At 51.5% G+C, this 15,120-nt stretch overlaps 1 protein-coding gene across 3 annotated transcripts in view; it reads left to right on the top strand.

The window, feature by feature from the left end:
* Positions 1–15,120, top strand: part of DIP2B (disco interacting protein 2 homolog B) — a 64,996-nt gene that overhangs the window by 42,846 nt on the left and 7,030 nt on the right. For all 3 annotated transcript variants that reach the window (XM_064734936.1, XM_064734935.1, XM_064734934.1), the window contains 23 exons: positions 496–560; positions 1,030–1,123; positions 1,786–1,905; positions 2,479–2,593; positions 3,149–3,288; positions 3,493–3,629; positions 3,945–4,025; positions 4,147–4,274; positions 4,982–5,096; positions 6,041–6,242; positions 6,572–6,681; positions 6,800–6,880; positions 7,416–7,539; positions 7,865–7,986; positions 8,573–8,684; positions 9,120–9,229; positions 10,585–10,715; positions 11,234–11,402; positions 12,652–12,822; positions 13,266–13,327; positions 13,454–13,511; positions 14,032–14,106; positions 14,638–14,815. In XM_064734936.1, coding sequence (XP_064591006.1) covers positions 496–560; positions 1,030–1,123; positions 1,786–1,905; positions 2,479–2,593; positions 3,149–3,288; positions 3,493–3,629; positions 3,945–4,025; positions 4,147–4,274; positions 4,982–5,096; positions 6,041–6,242; positions 6,572–6,681; positions 6,800–6,880; positions 7,416–7,539; positions 7,865–7,986; positions 8,573–8,684; positions 9,120–9,229; positions 10,585–10,715; positions 11,234–11,402; positions 12,652–12,822; positions 13,266–13,327; positions 13,454–13,511; positions 14,032–14,106; positions 14,638–14,815 — 2,700 coding nt within the window. The remainder of the gene's footprint in view (positions 1–495; positions 561–1,029; positions 1,124–1,785; positions 1,906–2,478; positions 2,594–3,148; positions 3,289–3,492; positions 3,630–3,944; positions 4,026–4,146; positions 4,275–4,981; positions 5,097–6,040; positions 6,243–6,571; positions 6,682–6,799; positions 6,881–7,415; positions 7,540–7,864; positions 7,987–8,572; positions 8,685–9,119; positions 9,230–10,584; positions 10,716–11,233; positions 11,403–12,651; positions 12,823–13,265; positions 13,328–13,453; positions 13,512–14,031; positions 14,107–14,637; positions 14,816–15,120) is intronic.

The raw sequence follows: 15,120 nt of genomic DNA, 5'->3' as shown, positions 1-15,120 counted from the left end.
TGCAGAGGGTTTTGCTGTAGGATGTGGTTTATTCTGGTCTGCCTTGTAAATCAGGCTAATCCCTACATCCATGAGTGAAACTATTTATAGAGCTGTAGGTCACAGAGGTTTAAAATGCAGAGTTTGCCTTTAGAATCCATCACTTGAGCTAAAAGTGAGGGCTTGAGTGATGTTCCTGAGCTCCCCTGCTCATTCATAACGAGCTCCAGACCCTTCCTGTCCCACTGATGGACATCTCAGGCTGGAATGGGATTTCCAGCTGGCAGCTGGATTTCCAAATGTGATTTCCTTGCACTTTCTGGACGTGCTCCTGCTCAGGCATGGACGTGCAGTTGTGGGTGTGCTCAGTGACACGTGTGATCACACAGAGCCCCGGGCTGGCCCTGCAGCAGCTCTGGCAGGGCAGGGCTGTTCATCCTTGTGCACATTCCAGAGTGAGTGATGGCACAGCTGTGCTGGCACCTTGCACTGACAGCTTCACCTTTCTTTTCCCAGGTGAAACCATAGTGAATGTGCTGGATTTTAAGAAGGATGCAGGGCTGTGGCATGGCATTCTAACGGTGAGTTGGCTCCAGAGCTCTCTGGAATGAGAGATTCATGATTAGATGGGATATTAGGAAAAATTTCTTCCCTGTGAGGGTGAGCAGGCCCTGGCAAAGGGTGCCCAGAGATGCTGGGATCCCTGGAAGTGTCCAAGGCCAGGTTGGATGGGGCTTGGAGCACCCTGGGATAGTGGAAAGTGTCCCTGCCATGGCACTGGATGAGCTTTAAGGTCCCTCCCAAGCCAACCCATTCCAGAATTCCATGATTCTGTGATAACAGAGTCCATGGCTGGGGACTATTATCTGTTAAAAGAACCATTTCTCTCCCTGCCAAATCTCCTGGAGGAGCAACAGAATCATCCTGACTAAACCTCTGTGAACTCCTGGTGGGGTGGAACTTGATGGGCACTGAGGGTGACTCTTATTTCTAATAACTCAATGAGAGGTTTGGGATCCCTTTCCTAACAATCCCTTTCCTGTTTTTCAGAATGTAATGAACAAGCTGCACACTATCAGCGTGCCCTATTCTGTGATGAAAACCTGTCCTCTCTCATGGGTGCAGAGGGTTCACGCCCACAAAGGTAACCTGGGGAGAATCCACAATTTCAGCTTGGAATTCTCAGGATCCAAGAGTGAGGGGCATTAAAATCTCAAATGCCTTCAACCCTTCTTGCTCCTCCATGGCAAATCTCAAGGGCCAAGAGTTTCACTAATGTCCAAAGGTAGTTGATTTTTATTTTGCAGTATTAGATATGATTTTCTAGATCTTCAGGCAGGACTGGAGCTCATGTTTGGAAGATTTTAAGCCCCCAGTCGTGTGGATACTTGTAAAACTCCTTGCATTGGTGACTTGCCAGAGGTTGGAACAGAAATGTGACAGCTTGGGAGGACAGGGGACTTTGCCATTTATGCCATGTCAGTGGTGGGGAACACGATGGGGATCTTGTGACTTGGAGCCAGTTTCTTTTATGAAACCAAGGAAATGGCAGAGTGCAGCAGGAGCCCTTGGTCCCTGGCCTCCCTGAGGGCTTCCAGAGGGTGATAATGATTTATGGCCTTGGGAGGAGGAGCTGGGATGATGACAGACCCTGGCTCAGGTGGTGGCAGTGCCACAGCAGATGCCACTGTGTGTCGGCTTTGCTGTTACTGCAGCCTCAGTTATTTAAGACCATGTGAGTTCTATGAAAATAACTCTTGGAAAGCTTTGATTTGCCCTGAGGTGGTGTTTTTGTGTTGTTTGCAGCAAAAGTTGCTCTGGTGAAGTGTCGAGACTTGCACTGGGCCATGATGGCCCACCGGGACCAAAGAGACGTGAGCCTGAGCTCGCTGCGGATGCTGATCGTCACCGACGGCGCCAACCCCTGTGAGTGCCCCAGCCTGTCCCAGCCTGTCCCAGCCCTGTCCCAGCCCCTCTCAGCCCCTCAGAGCTCTCCTCTAGGCCAGAGCTCTGCCTGCTGCTGCTTGGACACAGGACAAGGGTGTTTCGAGGTTTTTGTGTTGCCGTCCTTTGAGTTGTGAGAGATCCTGCAAAGCAGGAAAAGGGAGAGTTGGATGAGGGGAAGTGTTTATAAAATCAGAGCATTGTTCAGGCTGGGAAAGACCTTTAAGACCATTGAATCCAGCTTTTCACCTTGCACCATGTTCACCACTAAACCCTGTCCCCAAGTGCCACGTCCACACGTCCTTTAAATCCTTTCAGGGATTGTGATTCCACCTGGGCAGAATTCACTGTCTGAATGTCCAGTCTGGGCTTGTTCCAATGCCTGCCCATCCTTGGTGTGAGGAGATTTTCCTTCCTGTCCAACCCAAACCTCCCCAGCACAACTTGAAGCTGCTTCCTGCTGGAGTTTCCCAAATCCTCCTCCTGACCCTTCCTGTAGATGGGCATGAAATCAATGTCTGTGAAGTCCTAGTGGCATCTTTTCTTTCTTCCTAGGGTCTGTTTCCTCCTGTGATGCCTTCCTGAGCTTGTTTCAGAGCCACGGGCTCAAACCAGAGGCGATTTGTCCCTGTGCCACCTCCCCCGAAGCGATGACCGTCGCAATCCGGAGGTAACAGATTGAGTCATCCAGCCTGGGCTTTCTTCACACTTGGCTTGGTCAGAGTTGATTTAGGCATGTAATAAACTCCTCTGACATTTACTCTGTGTGCTCAGGTACTCAAGTTGCTGAGCTTTAAACCTCCCTCCTGAGATCCAAGTGATTTCTGAGGTGTGTGACAGCTCAGCAGTGCCTGAGCTCTGCTTTTGCTCCTCCTGATTTCCACAGCCTGGGAGGTGTTCTGACTCTGGGATGAGGTTTGAGATCATTTGGGCACTCTCATACTCTGTTTCTGTCCATTGCTGCCTGTAAGAAACAGGGCTGGGAGCTGGGGTTTGCCATGGGGTGAGATAAGGAGCTGGCAGAGGAGCTGCAGTGCCCAGGAACACAATTCCTTATGGATTGAAAATCTGGGTGGGGATCCTCACTGCCATCACAGTTTGAAGTGATTATGCAAAGCAGAGACACTGAACACACCTCTTTCTGTTGCTGTGCCATCTCCAGCTGAGTCTAACACCAAGCTGGGTGCCTGATTGAGTGTATTTGTTCATTTTGTGTCCTTCCCAGGCCTGGAGTCCCCGGGGCCCCTCTGCCAGGCAGAGCCATCCTGTCCATGAACGGGCTGAGTTTTGGTGTCATTCGGGTCAACACTGAGGATAAAAACTCTGCTCTCACTGTCCAGGACGTGGGGCACGTGATGCCAGGAGGTAAAAACAGGCAGGAGGCTGATGTGAGATGATTTTGGGGATGTTTTAGGAGCAGAATGGGTCAGTGTTCTCTCCCACATCAGCCTCAGTGTGGGAGAGGTGGGGCAGTGCCAGACTCGGTCATTCCTGTCACGATCCAACGTCTCACTTCTCACACAGGGCAAAATTTGGGAGCTGTTTTTAACAAAGCCCGATTTTTCCTAGGCATGATGTGTATAGTGAAACCAGATGGGCCACCCCAGCTCTGTAAAACAGATGAGATTGGTGAAATCTGTGTGAGCTCCAGAGCAGGAGGAATGATGTACTATGGGCTGGCAGGGGTGACAAAGAATACTTTCGAGGTATGTCTAGCAGGATGCATCTTTCCTGCCCCATTTTCTGTGTCTAACTGGTGGTCTTGTAGAACCCCTTGGGTTTGTAACTGAAGTGTTAATGTTGGTTTTTATAAACATGCACTGGAAATCTCCTTGCAGTCAGAGACACTGAGAATCCCCTCCATAAACATCTCCCACCCTGGCTGTACCGAGGGTTCCCTGCCCTTCTCCTCTTCCCTTCACTAAGTGCAATTTTTTGGGGTGATTTTTCTCCACAATTTTGGGGTGGGTTGGGAAGGTTTTTCTCTCCTCAGGCCTCCAATGTCCTCCCTTGTGTTGCAGGTGATCCCTGTGAACTCCTCTGGCTCTCCCGTGGGGGAAGTGCCCTTCGTGCGCTCCGGCTTGCTGGGATTTGTTGGACCTGTACGTGAGGAGAGCCTGCAGCGCTCTGGCCCTTCAGCCTTGCAGAGAGAAGCTTTGGGGAGGGAGGATGTGTGAGAGGAGCTCGCTGTGAGCTCCTCACCGTTGCCTTCTTGCCTTGCAGGGCAGTTTGGTGTTTGTGGTCGGGAAGATGGACGGGTTGCTGACCGTGAGCGGGAGAAGGCACAACGCCGACGACATCGTGGCCACTGGGCTGGCTGTGGAGTCAATAAAAACAGTTTACAGAGGAAGGTCAGCACCAGAAACCCCATCACCTGCTGCATGTCATAAAGCAAAGCACAAGCTTTAGTACTTTCTTGGATTTCTCTTTGGTAGATCAGTTAAAGTAAACATATTTTTGATTTAGGTAGTAATTGCCCTGATCCTGCCCAACACAGATCTTTTCCCCACTATCCAGCCTGGCTTTTCATCAAGTCTGTGCTTTAGGGAAAGCAATCAAGTAACAAGATAAGTCAGGCACACGGAGAAATTAATTCTCTGTCTCTGCAGAGTTGCAGTCGTTAGCTGCTGACTGGTGCAGCAAGGAAGAGTTTCATTAATGTCCAAATATATTTGATTTTTATTTAGCAGTTGTGGATACAATTTTCCAGATCTTCAGGCAGAGCTGGAGCTCATATCTCCGAGATTGAGTGAGAGATTTTAAACCATCCTGTAGGTGCCTTTAAATCTCCTTTCATTTGGGCTTTGCCAGAAGTTGGAACAAGGATGTGACAGCAGGTTGAGAGAACGGGGGACTGTGCCATATGGAAATTCCATCAGAAAGTGGAGTTAACCCCTTAAATACTCTGCAGTCTTTCCTTTTGACTCAGTGTTAATTGTCTGATGCTTTTTCTTTTGCTTTTGCCCCATGATTACTTTAACAAGTCCTGTCTTTAATCTCTCCTTGGCCCCCTGTTTCTGAGGAGTGAAACTGGAGTGTGGCTCTGCCCTTTCCTTAGGATTGCTGTGTTCTCCGTGTCTGTGTTCTACGACGAGAGGATCGTGGTGGTGGCAGAGCAGAGGCCAGATGCATCTGAGGAGGACAGTTTCCAGTGGATGAGTCGGGTGCTGCAGGTACAGCTGGGGAAATCCTGCAGCTTTTGGGGTGTGGGCAGAGCAGAGACACCTCGATGGAGGTGCCACGAGCTCTGCATCCCTCTTGGCACAAGGTGTTTGTGCAGGGTCCCGAGCTGTGTCCAGGCTGTTCTGTTGTGTCCTGAGGGAACTGGAGTGACAGGACAAGGGGAATGGCTTCAAACTGAAATAAGAGGAATTTAAGTTAAATTTTGGGAAGAAATTCCTCGGCCGGTCTGGGATTCCATGAGTCCCAGAGAACAGAGAGGCTCTGGCAGTCTCCTCTCAGAACTGCAGAGCAGATCTGTGCTCAGGCTTTGGAGTTCTGCTTTCAGTCTGGATCATGTGGAGCTCAGAGTTCGGCTTTAAAGCCACTCTTTTCTTTGGAGATGCATTTTCAGCAGGGAGCAAGTGGGCAGGGAAAGGCCAGAACAGCTGAATGAGTGTGGTCCTAAAAGAATGAGTAGCAGGAACTTCCTTTGAGAGCTGCCTGCACTGCATGTGTGTCATTCCAGGAATGGCATTCAGGGAGTGAAGTGTGCGAGCTGGGGTGGAAAACCAGGGAAGTACCTGGTGCTCTGAATAATGGATCAGATGCCTGAATGCTGAGGCGGGCAGGAGGGAACAGAGTGTGATGGTTCACAGGAGACAGATGGATGCAATCCCGAGATCAGAATCCTGTGATTCATCAGGCAGCCGTGGGTATTTTGGGATTTTGGTCATGAAGGATTTAAAAATGGATTTGGTGTCTATGAAATGGGCTGTAAAGGCAGGGGGGCAGCCAGCACTTCAGGCTCGCTGCAGGGCTCGCTGCTGGCACAGAGGGCAGGTGGGATGTCAGTGATTGACTCACAAGCCCAGGGATTTGTCTTGCAGTGTGGGTGCATCAGCAGATTGTGCCCAGCAGTGCCAGCAATGCCAGTGACCATCTCTCCTTTCTCTAGGCCATTGACAGCATTCACCAAGTGGGTGTTTACTGCCTTGCTCTCGTGCCAGCCAACACATTGCCAAAAACTCCGCTGGGAGGGATCCACATCTCCCAGACCAAACAGCACTTTCTGGAGGGCTCTCTGCACCCCTGCAACATCCTCATGTGCCCACACACTTGTGTGACAAACTTGCCAAAGCCCAGGCAGAAACAGCCAGGTAACCTGAGCCCTTTTTGTTTGGTGCTGTTGAGCTGGGGCTCAGTGCTCACCCCCTGGGTGATGTTCTCCTCCCTGTCCCACGTGCTGGGGACCAGGGCCTGTCTTGTGCCCCATGGTTTGGGCTTGTTCCAGGCCTCTCTTTGCATGTGTTAGTCAGGAATTTTAATTCCCACCTTTGAGCTCACTGGGATTCTCCCTCCTGCTGGATAGAGAGCAGCAGTGCCTGCTGAGCTCCATCAGTGAGGCTCATTCCCAGGAGCAGGGGGATCCTGCAGGGCTCTGTCCCTTTGCTCTGCTCCTTCCCAAAGTGCTGCTGTCTCTCCACAGGGGTGGGCCCTGCCTCTGTGATGGTGGGGAACCTGGTTGCTGGGAAGAGAATCGCTCAAGCCTCTGGGAGAGATCTGGGTCAAATAGAAGACAATGATTTAGTGAAAAAGGTAAATCAGTGTTTGTGACAACTGGAGGATGGGAAGGAGTTTTCCCTGCTGTGTGCAGAGCAGCAGTGGGGAGCACTGAAGGAGAAGCTGGTGTTGAATTCTTTCCTGTCTCTTCCAGCACCAGTTCCTGACAGAAGTGTTGCAGTGGAGAGCTCAAGCAACTCCTGACCACCCACTCTTCCTTTTATTGAATGCCAAGGTACAGTCAGTGCTGAGTTGTTGGGTTTTAAGGTCCATGTGCTATCCAGTGCCAGTTGGAGAGTCTTTAAAGTCTTTTGCCCTCTGCAGTGCCTCTCTTTAACCTCTGTATCAGATTTTGACCACAGATTTGTAACTTAAAACTTGACCCTTTGACCCTCTAGGTCCCTTCAGCAAATGGCTCTCATGGTTTGACACTTCATTTTAAAACTGAGCGTGTTTGTAGGTCCCACTGGTTCCTGTATCAGTTAATGGTGTATCCCTTGGTGCCACCATCCCTGTCAGTGGTGTTGAGTATATTCTGGCAAGGTTCTGGTGCAAGAAGACCTGAACTGACTCCCTGGCAGGTAGAATTTTCTAGAGCAGATCTAACTCCATCTCTGTAGTGGATGAGTGGCTCACTGGGCACAGCAGCCTTTAGGTAGAGATAACTCTTAGCTGTAGCCTCCTGCTAGCCAGCAAGCTTGGGTTTATCTCAGAGCAGCCAGTTTGGGTTGTGCCAGCCCCTGTTGAGAGCATTTTTGTCTCCTTTCAAGGGAACCACTGTGTGCACGGCCACCTGCCTTCAGCTGCACAAAAAGGCTGAGAGAATTGCATCAGTGCTGTGTGACAAAGGCCATCTCAATGCAGGAGACAATGTGGTGCTTCTTTATCCTCCTGGTGAGTGGGTCCCGCTGGGGAAACACAGCCTGGGCTTGCTTTGGCCTCTCACTGGGATCTGGAAATACAGGAAAGGCACTCAGTGCTAGTGAGAGGTGCTCACTGCTGTGTCCTGCCTGGTTTGGAGTCATTTGATGTTCCTTTCCTCAGTGATGGAGATCCTTTCCTGTGTGATTCCTTTACTGTGCCCATTCCCTATCCCAAGCTTTCTCAGCTTCCTTGTGCTGCTGGGCTGCTGACGTTGCCCAGCTGTGCTGTGGGAGGGGCAGCAGTGCCCTGCTGTGCCCAGGGACCCCTCCCCAGTGTCCCCTTGGTGTCCCTGCAGGCATCGAGCTCATCACGGCCTTCTACGGCTGCCTGTACTCGGGCTGTGTCCCCGTCACCGTGCGCCCGCCCCACGCCCAGAGCCTGGTGGCAACTCTGCCCACAGTGAGGATGATCGTGGAGGTGAGTGCCAGCCAGGGGTGCCAGCTGTGTCACAGGGACTGGGGCTGGATTGGTCACGGGCTCCTGAGAGTCACACTGAGTGCCCCAGCCTGGTGCTCCAGGGGTGGCACAGCCAACAGAGCTCGTGGTGCCTGTGTGACAGGGACTGAGGCACATCCTGGAGCTGAGGGACAGTGTTCTCCTTCAGAAATGCCAGAGAGAGAACCCCCCCCACACACACCTGTCTGACAACACCAACGTGGTGTTGCCACCCAGAATTTCACCTTGGCACTCCTGAATGCTGGGGAAGTCCAAATCCTGCAGTTAAGTCACTTCCCAAGCTCAGTAACCAGGGGACAGCACAGGGAAGAAAGGTTGATCTTGCTGTGACACCTTGTCACAGGTTCTGCCAGGGTGGGTCTGTGCAGGCTGGGCTGCACTGGGGCTTCAGTGAAGGGGAAGCAGAGCAGAGAGTGCAAAAGGCAGAGAAAGGAATTCAGGTTTGCTGATGGGATAAAATCGTCTCTGCACGTCAGAGACTGGGACATGTTCTGTGCTGCTGGGACCTGCTCCTGCCTCTTTGCTTCAGTGATGTTCATCTTTGCAGGTCAGCAAAGCCGCCTGCATCCTCACAACCCAGACCCTGATGAGGCTGCTCAAGTCCCGAGAGGCAGCTGGGGCTGTGGATGTGAAAACCTGGCCAACCATCATTGACACAGGTGAGCTCCCTGGCCAGGAGGCTCCTTCAGGTCCTGTGGAGGGGTGGCTGGTGACTTCCAAAGGGACTGGCCCACATTTCATTGAGTGGCTCTTGAAAATTCGTTTGAATATGCACAAAAGGTTTTCAAGATGTGCCCTTGTTCACTGAGAACTCTTCTGTATTGAGCTGTGCATGGGAAATGATTACAGGGATTTCTGGAGACGACTTTAATCTGCTAAAGACAAGGATGAGTTGGTCATTATTCATCATTTTCTTCCTTTTCCTGAGAATAAATTTTCTTGGCAAGAGTTTTGCCATACACTAGCCTGTCTCTTCTGGAAAGAGAATTAATGGAAGGCTTTATCTTCCATCTCTGGTGTTTGGAAAGTCATGTTCTCCTTTCAAACACCGGTCAAGTAACCAAAGTTAACCCATTTGTTTCTGTCTTGCACAGATGATTTGCCCAGGAAGAGGCTGGCCCAGATCTACAAGCCACCCACACCTGAAATGTTGGCATATCTAGATTTTAGTGTTTCCACAACAGGCATGCTCACAGGAGTAAAGGTATAGTAACGGGTTAGGAGATGGGCATTTGTGTCTTGTATTGCCTGACCCTCTGAGCCATGTCCCCTTGACTTCCACCTCCAAGTTGTAGCTTAAACCAGGACCCTGATTTTCTTCTAACAAAGCTGTGGGCTTCATTTCCCTGAGTCCTGCTGAGGAGGGAACCAGGTTTGCATCCAGAGTGGGGTCAGGAATTCTGCTGCTGCCTCCCCTGGAGAGCTGCTTGGGAGAGAGCTCTGAGCTCCACCAAGAGCAGAAGAGGGATGCAGTCAGGAAAAAGAGGATAAGAAACTAAAAAGGAAAGCCTTAGAGTGTTGTTAATGCTCATGTGTGTTTGGAGTTGGAATCACAGCACAGTCAGGGTTGGGAGGGAGCTCTGGAGATCCCCCAGTCCAAGGCAGGCTCACACAGAGCAGGTGACACAGGAACACGTCCAGGTGGGTTTGGAATGTCTGCAGAGAGGAAGACTCCACAACCGCCCTGGGCAGCTGTTCCAGTGCTCTGCCACCTCCATGGAAAGTTCTGGCTCACGTTGAGGTGGAGATCAGACAACTGCAGCTTCAAGTTTAGCTTTGGTGTCACTGTTGGTGTCACTGTTGGTGTCACTGTTGGTGTCAGGGCTCTGCAGTCTCTGCCTCTGTTGGGGAAGCTCAGGAGCCAAACCATGGCCTTGCCTGCACACCAGCTCTCCATGAGCTGCCTTTGGTGTCTCTGGGGACCCTGGGTGCTGCCCTGGCCCCAGCAGTGTCTGGGGGACCCTGGGTGCTGTCCTGGCCCCAGCAGTGCCTGATGGACCCTGGCAGTGTCTGGGTGCTGCCCTGGCCCCAGCAGTGTCTGATAGACCCTGGGTGCTGCCCTGGGTGCTGCCCTGGCCCCAGCAGTGTCTGGGTGCTGCCCTGGCCCCAGCAGTGTCTGATGGACCCTGGGTGCTGCCCTGGCCCCAGCAGTTCCTGGGTGCTGCCCTGAGCCCCCAGCAGTGCCTGGGGGTCCCTGGGTGCTGCCCTGAGCCCCCAGCAGTTCCTGGGTGCTGTCCTGGCCCCAGCAGTGTCTGATGGACCCTGGCAGTGTCTGGGTGCTGCCCTGGCCCCAGCAGTGTCTGGGGGACCCTGGGTGCTGCCTGGGCCCCAGCAGTGTGTGGGGGTGCTGTCCTGGCCCCAGCAGTGTCTCGGTGCTGCCCTGGCCCCAGCAGTGTGTGGGGGTGCTGCCCTGGCCCCAGCAGTGTCTGGGGGTGCTGCCCTGGCCCCAGCAGTGTCTGGGGGTGCTGCCCTGGCCCCAGCAGTGTCTGGGGGTGCTGCCCTGGCCCCAGCAGTGTCTCGGTGCTGCCCTGGCCCCAGCAGTGTCCCCCTGTGTTGCAGATGTCCCACGCTGCCGTCAGTGGCCTGTGCAGGGCCATCAAGCTGCAGTGTGAGCTCTACTCCTCGCGGCAGATTGCCATTTGTCTGGACCCCTACTGCGGGCTGGGATTTGTGCTCTGGTGCCTTTGCAGGTAGGATTCTCTGGGCAGAGGGGCAGGTGAACTCCTGGCTGCTTGGAAATGGGAAATGGGTGTCATTACACACGTGTTGACATTGCAGAATGACTTAATTTACAGTAAAGGGGGAATTTGTCTTGGAGCTGACAACAACATGTTCCCTTTTGCTGCAGATTAGCAAGATGTTATCCCATCTTGATTATGTGTGTTTGTGCTGCCAAATATTCCTGGCTTCTGAATGTTTCTCTTCCCTTTCTGCCTTGATTACATGTTGCAATAAGGGAGGTTTTGTTCTCTGTGGGGTTGAGCCAGTTCTCTTCCTTCACTGTCAGTGTGTGTTTGTGTGTGGATAAATTGTTATTCTTGTACAGTAAGTTGCATTTTTAAAATGTTGCTGCTCCAGTTTGCCTCAGCTGCAGTCCCACAACCTGCCTTTGGACTAGCAGGAATGTAATGTGCAGATGCAGTAAATATTAATTTAAAGATAGCTACAAGCTTCACTAAAATGTTTTCTCCCTTAATGTTCTTCACAGTGTGTATTCTGGACATCAGTCAATTTTAATTCCTCCTATGGAGCTGGAATCCAATCTTTTTCTCTGGTTATCTACTGTCAGCCAGTATAAAATAAGGGACACTTTCTGTTCCTATTCAGTCATGGAACTGTGTACAAAGGGACTTGGAAACCAAGTTGAAATGTTAAAGGTAAGCAACATTTCCTGAGTGTTACATCACGTAAATTAAGGAAGCTCTGGTAGTAAAGCAAAGTGATATGATTGTTAAATTCAGATTTTCGTGTTGCACGAATGTCCAGGCCAGAGGTGCTCCAAAAGGAGATCTCCAAAAGGAAATCTCCAAAAGCAAATCTCCAAAAGGAAATCTCCAAAAGGAGATCTCCAAAAGGAAATCTCCAAAAGGAAATCTCCAAAAGGAAATCTGCAAAAGGAAATCCCTGGGAGAGGAGCAGGGGCTGTGCAGTGCAGGGAGCACCTGTCAGGGAATGCCAGGGCAGGGAGGATCCCCGTGCTGCTCTGCAGCAGATTCCTTATGTAACAGTCTGCAGTGGAGGCTCCCACCAGCACATGATGGAAAGCACATGTCAGGAGAGCTGCTCAATGGAGGTGTGTTCTCCTTGCAGATGAGAGAAGGGAATAAATAGCTCCGTGCCATGCCTGGGGTGGTTTTTTCCCTGGGATTTCCTGGATGGTGGCTCTGTGAGATGAAGGCTCAGCCTTGTTCTCTGGCTGGCACAGAGCCCTGCAGGTGCCTGGGCTGTGGCAGCAGGTGAGCAGCACACGGGAGCTCCTGCCTGCTGCTGGTCAGAGCATTCACCATAGAAATAATGATGGATTCAGGTGCCAGTGTTGCTGAAGAGTCCATGCAATCCCAGTGGATGACTTTATTCTGCCTGGGTTTGGTTTCCATCTGTATAAGCAGTGACTCAGAGGTGTAATCTCAGCTGAGCAGCTGTGCAGAGAGCTGGGGCAGAGAGGGAAGCTCTGTCAGTCCATGTCTTGCTCTGGCTGCATTTCCAGGCTCTGGTCAGGCACAATTTATAATTACAAACAGAATCAGAAAGAGTGAGAGTAGCTCAGAACACAAGGACTGAGTTTGTCCTGCATTTCCTGGATAATTTCACGAGCTAAGAAACAAATGTAACTTGCTGAAAGGGGATAGATGAACACCAGTAATCTCAGCTGAACAGCGGAGAGCTGGGGCAGAGGAGGGAGCTCTGTCAGTCCATGTCTTGCTCTGGCTGCATTTCCAGCCTCTGGTCAGGCATAGAAATGCAGCCAGATTTACAATTACAAATAGAATCAGAAAGAGTGAGAGTAGCTCAGAACTGAGTTTGTGCTGCATTTCCTGGGTAATTTCACGAGCTAAGGAGCAAACAGAGCTGGTTGAGAGGGGCCAGACGAGCAGCTGCAGCCCTTTGCCTGGTGTTTGTGTGCAGGCCCGAGGCATTAACCTGTCCTGTGTCCGGACCTGCGTGGTGGTGGCCGAGGAGCGGCCGCGCGTGTCCCTCACCCATTCCTTCTCCAAGCTCTTCAAGGACATCGGGCTCTCATCCCGGGCCGTGAGCACCACCTTTGGCTCCAGGGTCAACGTGGCCATCTGTTTGCAGGTGAGGCTTCCCAGGGCTCCTGGCTGTCGCTGGCACCAGGCTGCAGATGCCAGGCTGGGTTGTGTTCCACGCTCCCCATCTGGGCACGTTTCTGAAGCCCAACATCTGCCCTGCAGAGAACAGCTGGCACCAGATTGAAGCAGCTTCTCTCATTTTCAGCTGCCAAATCGTATCACAGATGCTCAAAACAAGTGAAAGATGAATCTGAGCTGTTTATTTCCACATAAACAGGGCTTGGGGTGTCTCCCCCCTCCCCAAGGCTCCTTCCCCACACAGGTGTCCCAGAAAGTCACCTGCTTACTGCAGGGTGCAGCTGCAAAGGTGGGGGAATATGAGGAGGAATTCTGCTGTAAGAAACCCCCTGGAAATAGTTCTGGGCTCAGGCAGAAATTCCCCTGATTGCTCTAAACACATCAATGTTTTTTTAAAAATTAACTCCTCAGGGAACATCGGGGCCAGATCCCACCACGGTGTATGTGGACCTGAAATCCTTGAGACATGACAGGTACTGTAAGTTCACTTAAACCAATTTATTAACTGTGTAAAACCCTGCAGTGGTGCTGTTTTCACACCACTCCAGACACTTCAGCTCTGGTTTTTCCCCTGACAATGTTTGTTTCTTGACCTTCAGAGTCCGTCTGGTGGAACGAGGAGCTCCCCAGAGCCTGCTGCTCTCTGAGTCTGGAAAGGTAAATCCACGGCTCCCCACCTGCCACTGCCTTTGTAGCTGGGAAGGACAGTCCTGTGGCATGGGAGAGGGTGGCACTTGGTTACTTTGGCCCTCTGGAATTTGATTATAAGGAATTACCCGTTGATTTAGGAGTGTGTTTTGCTGGAGTTGTTGGGAGAATTGGTCCATTTTGCAGTAAATTCACCATATCAGAAGTGTGAGCTCTGGTATTCTTGAAATCACGCTGTAGTTGGGATTTACTGTAGCTCTTACTCCCTCATAGCTTAACAGAAAAAGGTTTTCCTGTAGTTTTTTTGCTGAATTCTTCAAAATCAAGGTCAGAATATCTTACCTGTGTGCCCCTGGAGCCCTGGGATGCATCCATACCCTGATCTTGCCTTGCTGTACCTGTCCTGCCTGTTTTTTCCCTGTTTGTGATGTCCATGGGTGCAGTCGTGCCCTGATTGAGCAGCCTGTGTGTTTTATTGCACTGAATATAATTCAACAAGAATTGCACATTTCCTTTTTGTGCTCTTTAGATCCTGCCTGGGGTCAAGGTGGTCATTGTCAATCCAGAGACAAAAGGGCCTCTGGGAGATTCTCACCTTGGGGAGGTAAGTGCAGGTTTTGCTCCTTGGGGACCTTTTCCTGCTGCTCCTTGGGCTTTTCTCTGCTGGGGGACAGTTTGGAGCTGTGACACAGGCCTTTGTAAAGGATGAATTATTGCTGGAGCATTCTGAATTTGGGTATTATTTCACTGTCAAGTTTAAAGAAAACCCACTTGAAAAGAAGCTTGTTCCACCCTAAATCTTGCAAACTGGCTCTCAAATAGTATCATTTACATTTGGCTTTCCTTTCTTTGATTACACACCAGTATATTGATCTGTGTTGGTGGATTATTATCCAATTTTGGAGTGAATGTGTTAAAACCCCACAATTTATTTACTCAGTGAATCCTCAGTTACAGTTACTGCAAGACTACACCTCAAGGTGCATTTTTAAGGTTCTGCAGGTTATTTGGAAGTTCAAGCTGAATTTTTCTGATCTGAAAAACCACAGATGAAACCAGAACCTTCTTGTTGCAGTTCCTTTACCCCCTCCCTGTGGGCATTCCTGGGCTCTGACCCTTTCCCCTCCCTGCACAGATCTGGGTGAACAGCCCCCACACAGCCAGCGGCTACTACACCATCTACGACAACGAGACCCTTCAGGCCGACCACTTCAACACCCGCCTGAGCTTCGGCGACGCCGCGCAGACGCTGTGGGCACGCACGGGGTACCTGGGCTTCGTGCGGCGCACCGAGCTCACGGCGGCCAGCGGAGGTGGGCATGGGCACGGGCATGGGCATGGGCATGGGCATGGGCATCCATGGCAGGGCACAGCTCACAGGGTACCTGGGCTTCGTGCGGCGCACCGAGCTCACGGCGGCCAGCGGAGGTGGGCATGGGCATGGGCACGGGCATGGGCATGGGCATGGGCATGGGCATGGGCATGGGCATGGGTATGGGCATCCATGGCAGGGCACAGCTCACAGGGTACCTGGGCTTCGTGTGGCACACCGAGCTCACGGCAGCTAGTGGAGGTGGGCATGGGCATGGGCATGGGCATGGGCATGGGCATCCATGGC

The sequence above is a fragment of the Zonotrichia leucophrys genome, chromosome 29 (genome assembly GCF_028769735.1).
Source record: "Zonotrichia leucophrys gambelii isolate GWCS_2022_RI chromosome 29, RI_Zleu_2.0, whole genome shotgun sequence".
Lineage (NCBI taxonomy): Eukaryota > Metazoa > Chordata > Aves > Passeriformes > Passerellidae > Zonotrichia > Zonotrichia leucophrys.
This window is presented reverse-complemented; position numbering and strand designations above follow the sequence as displayed.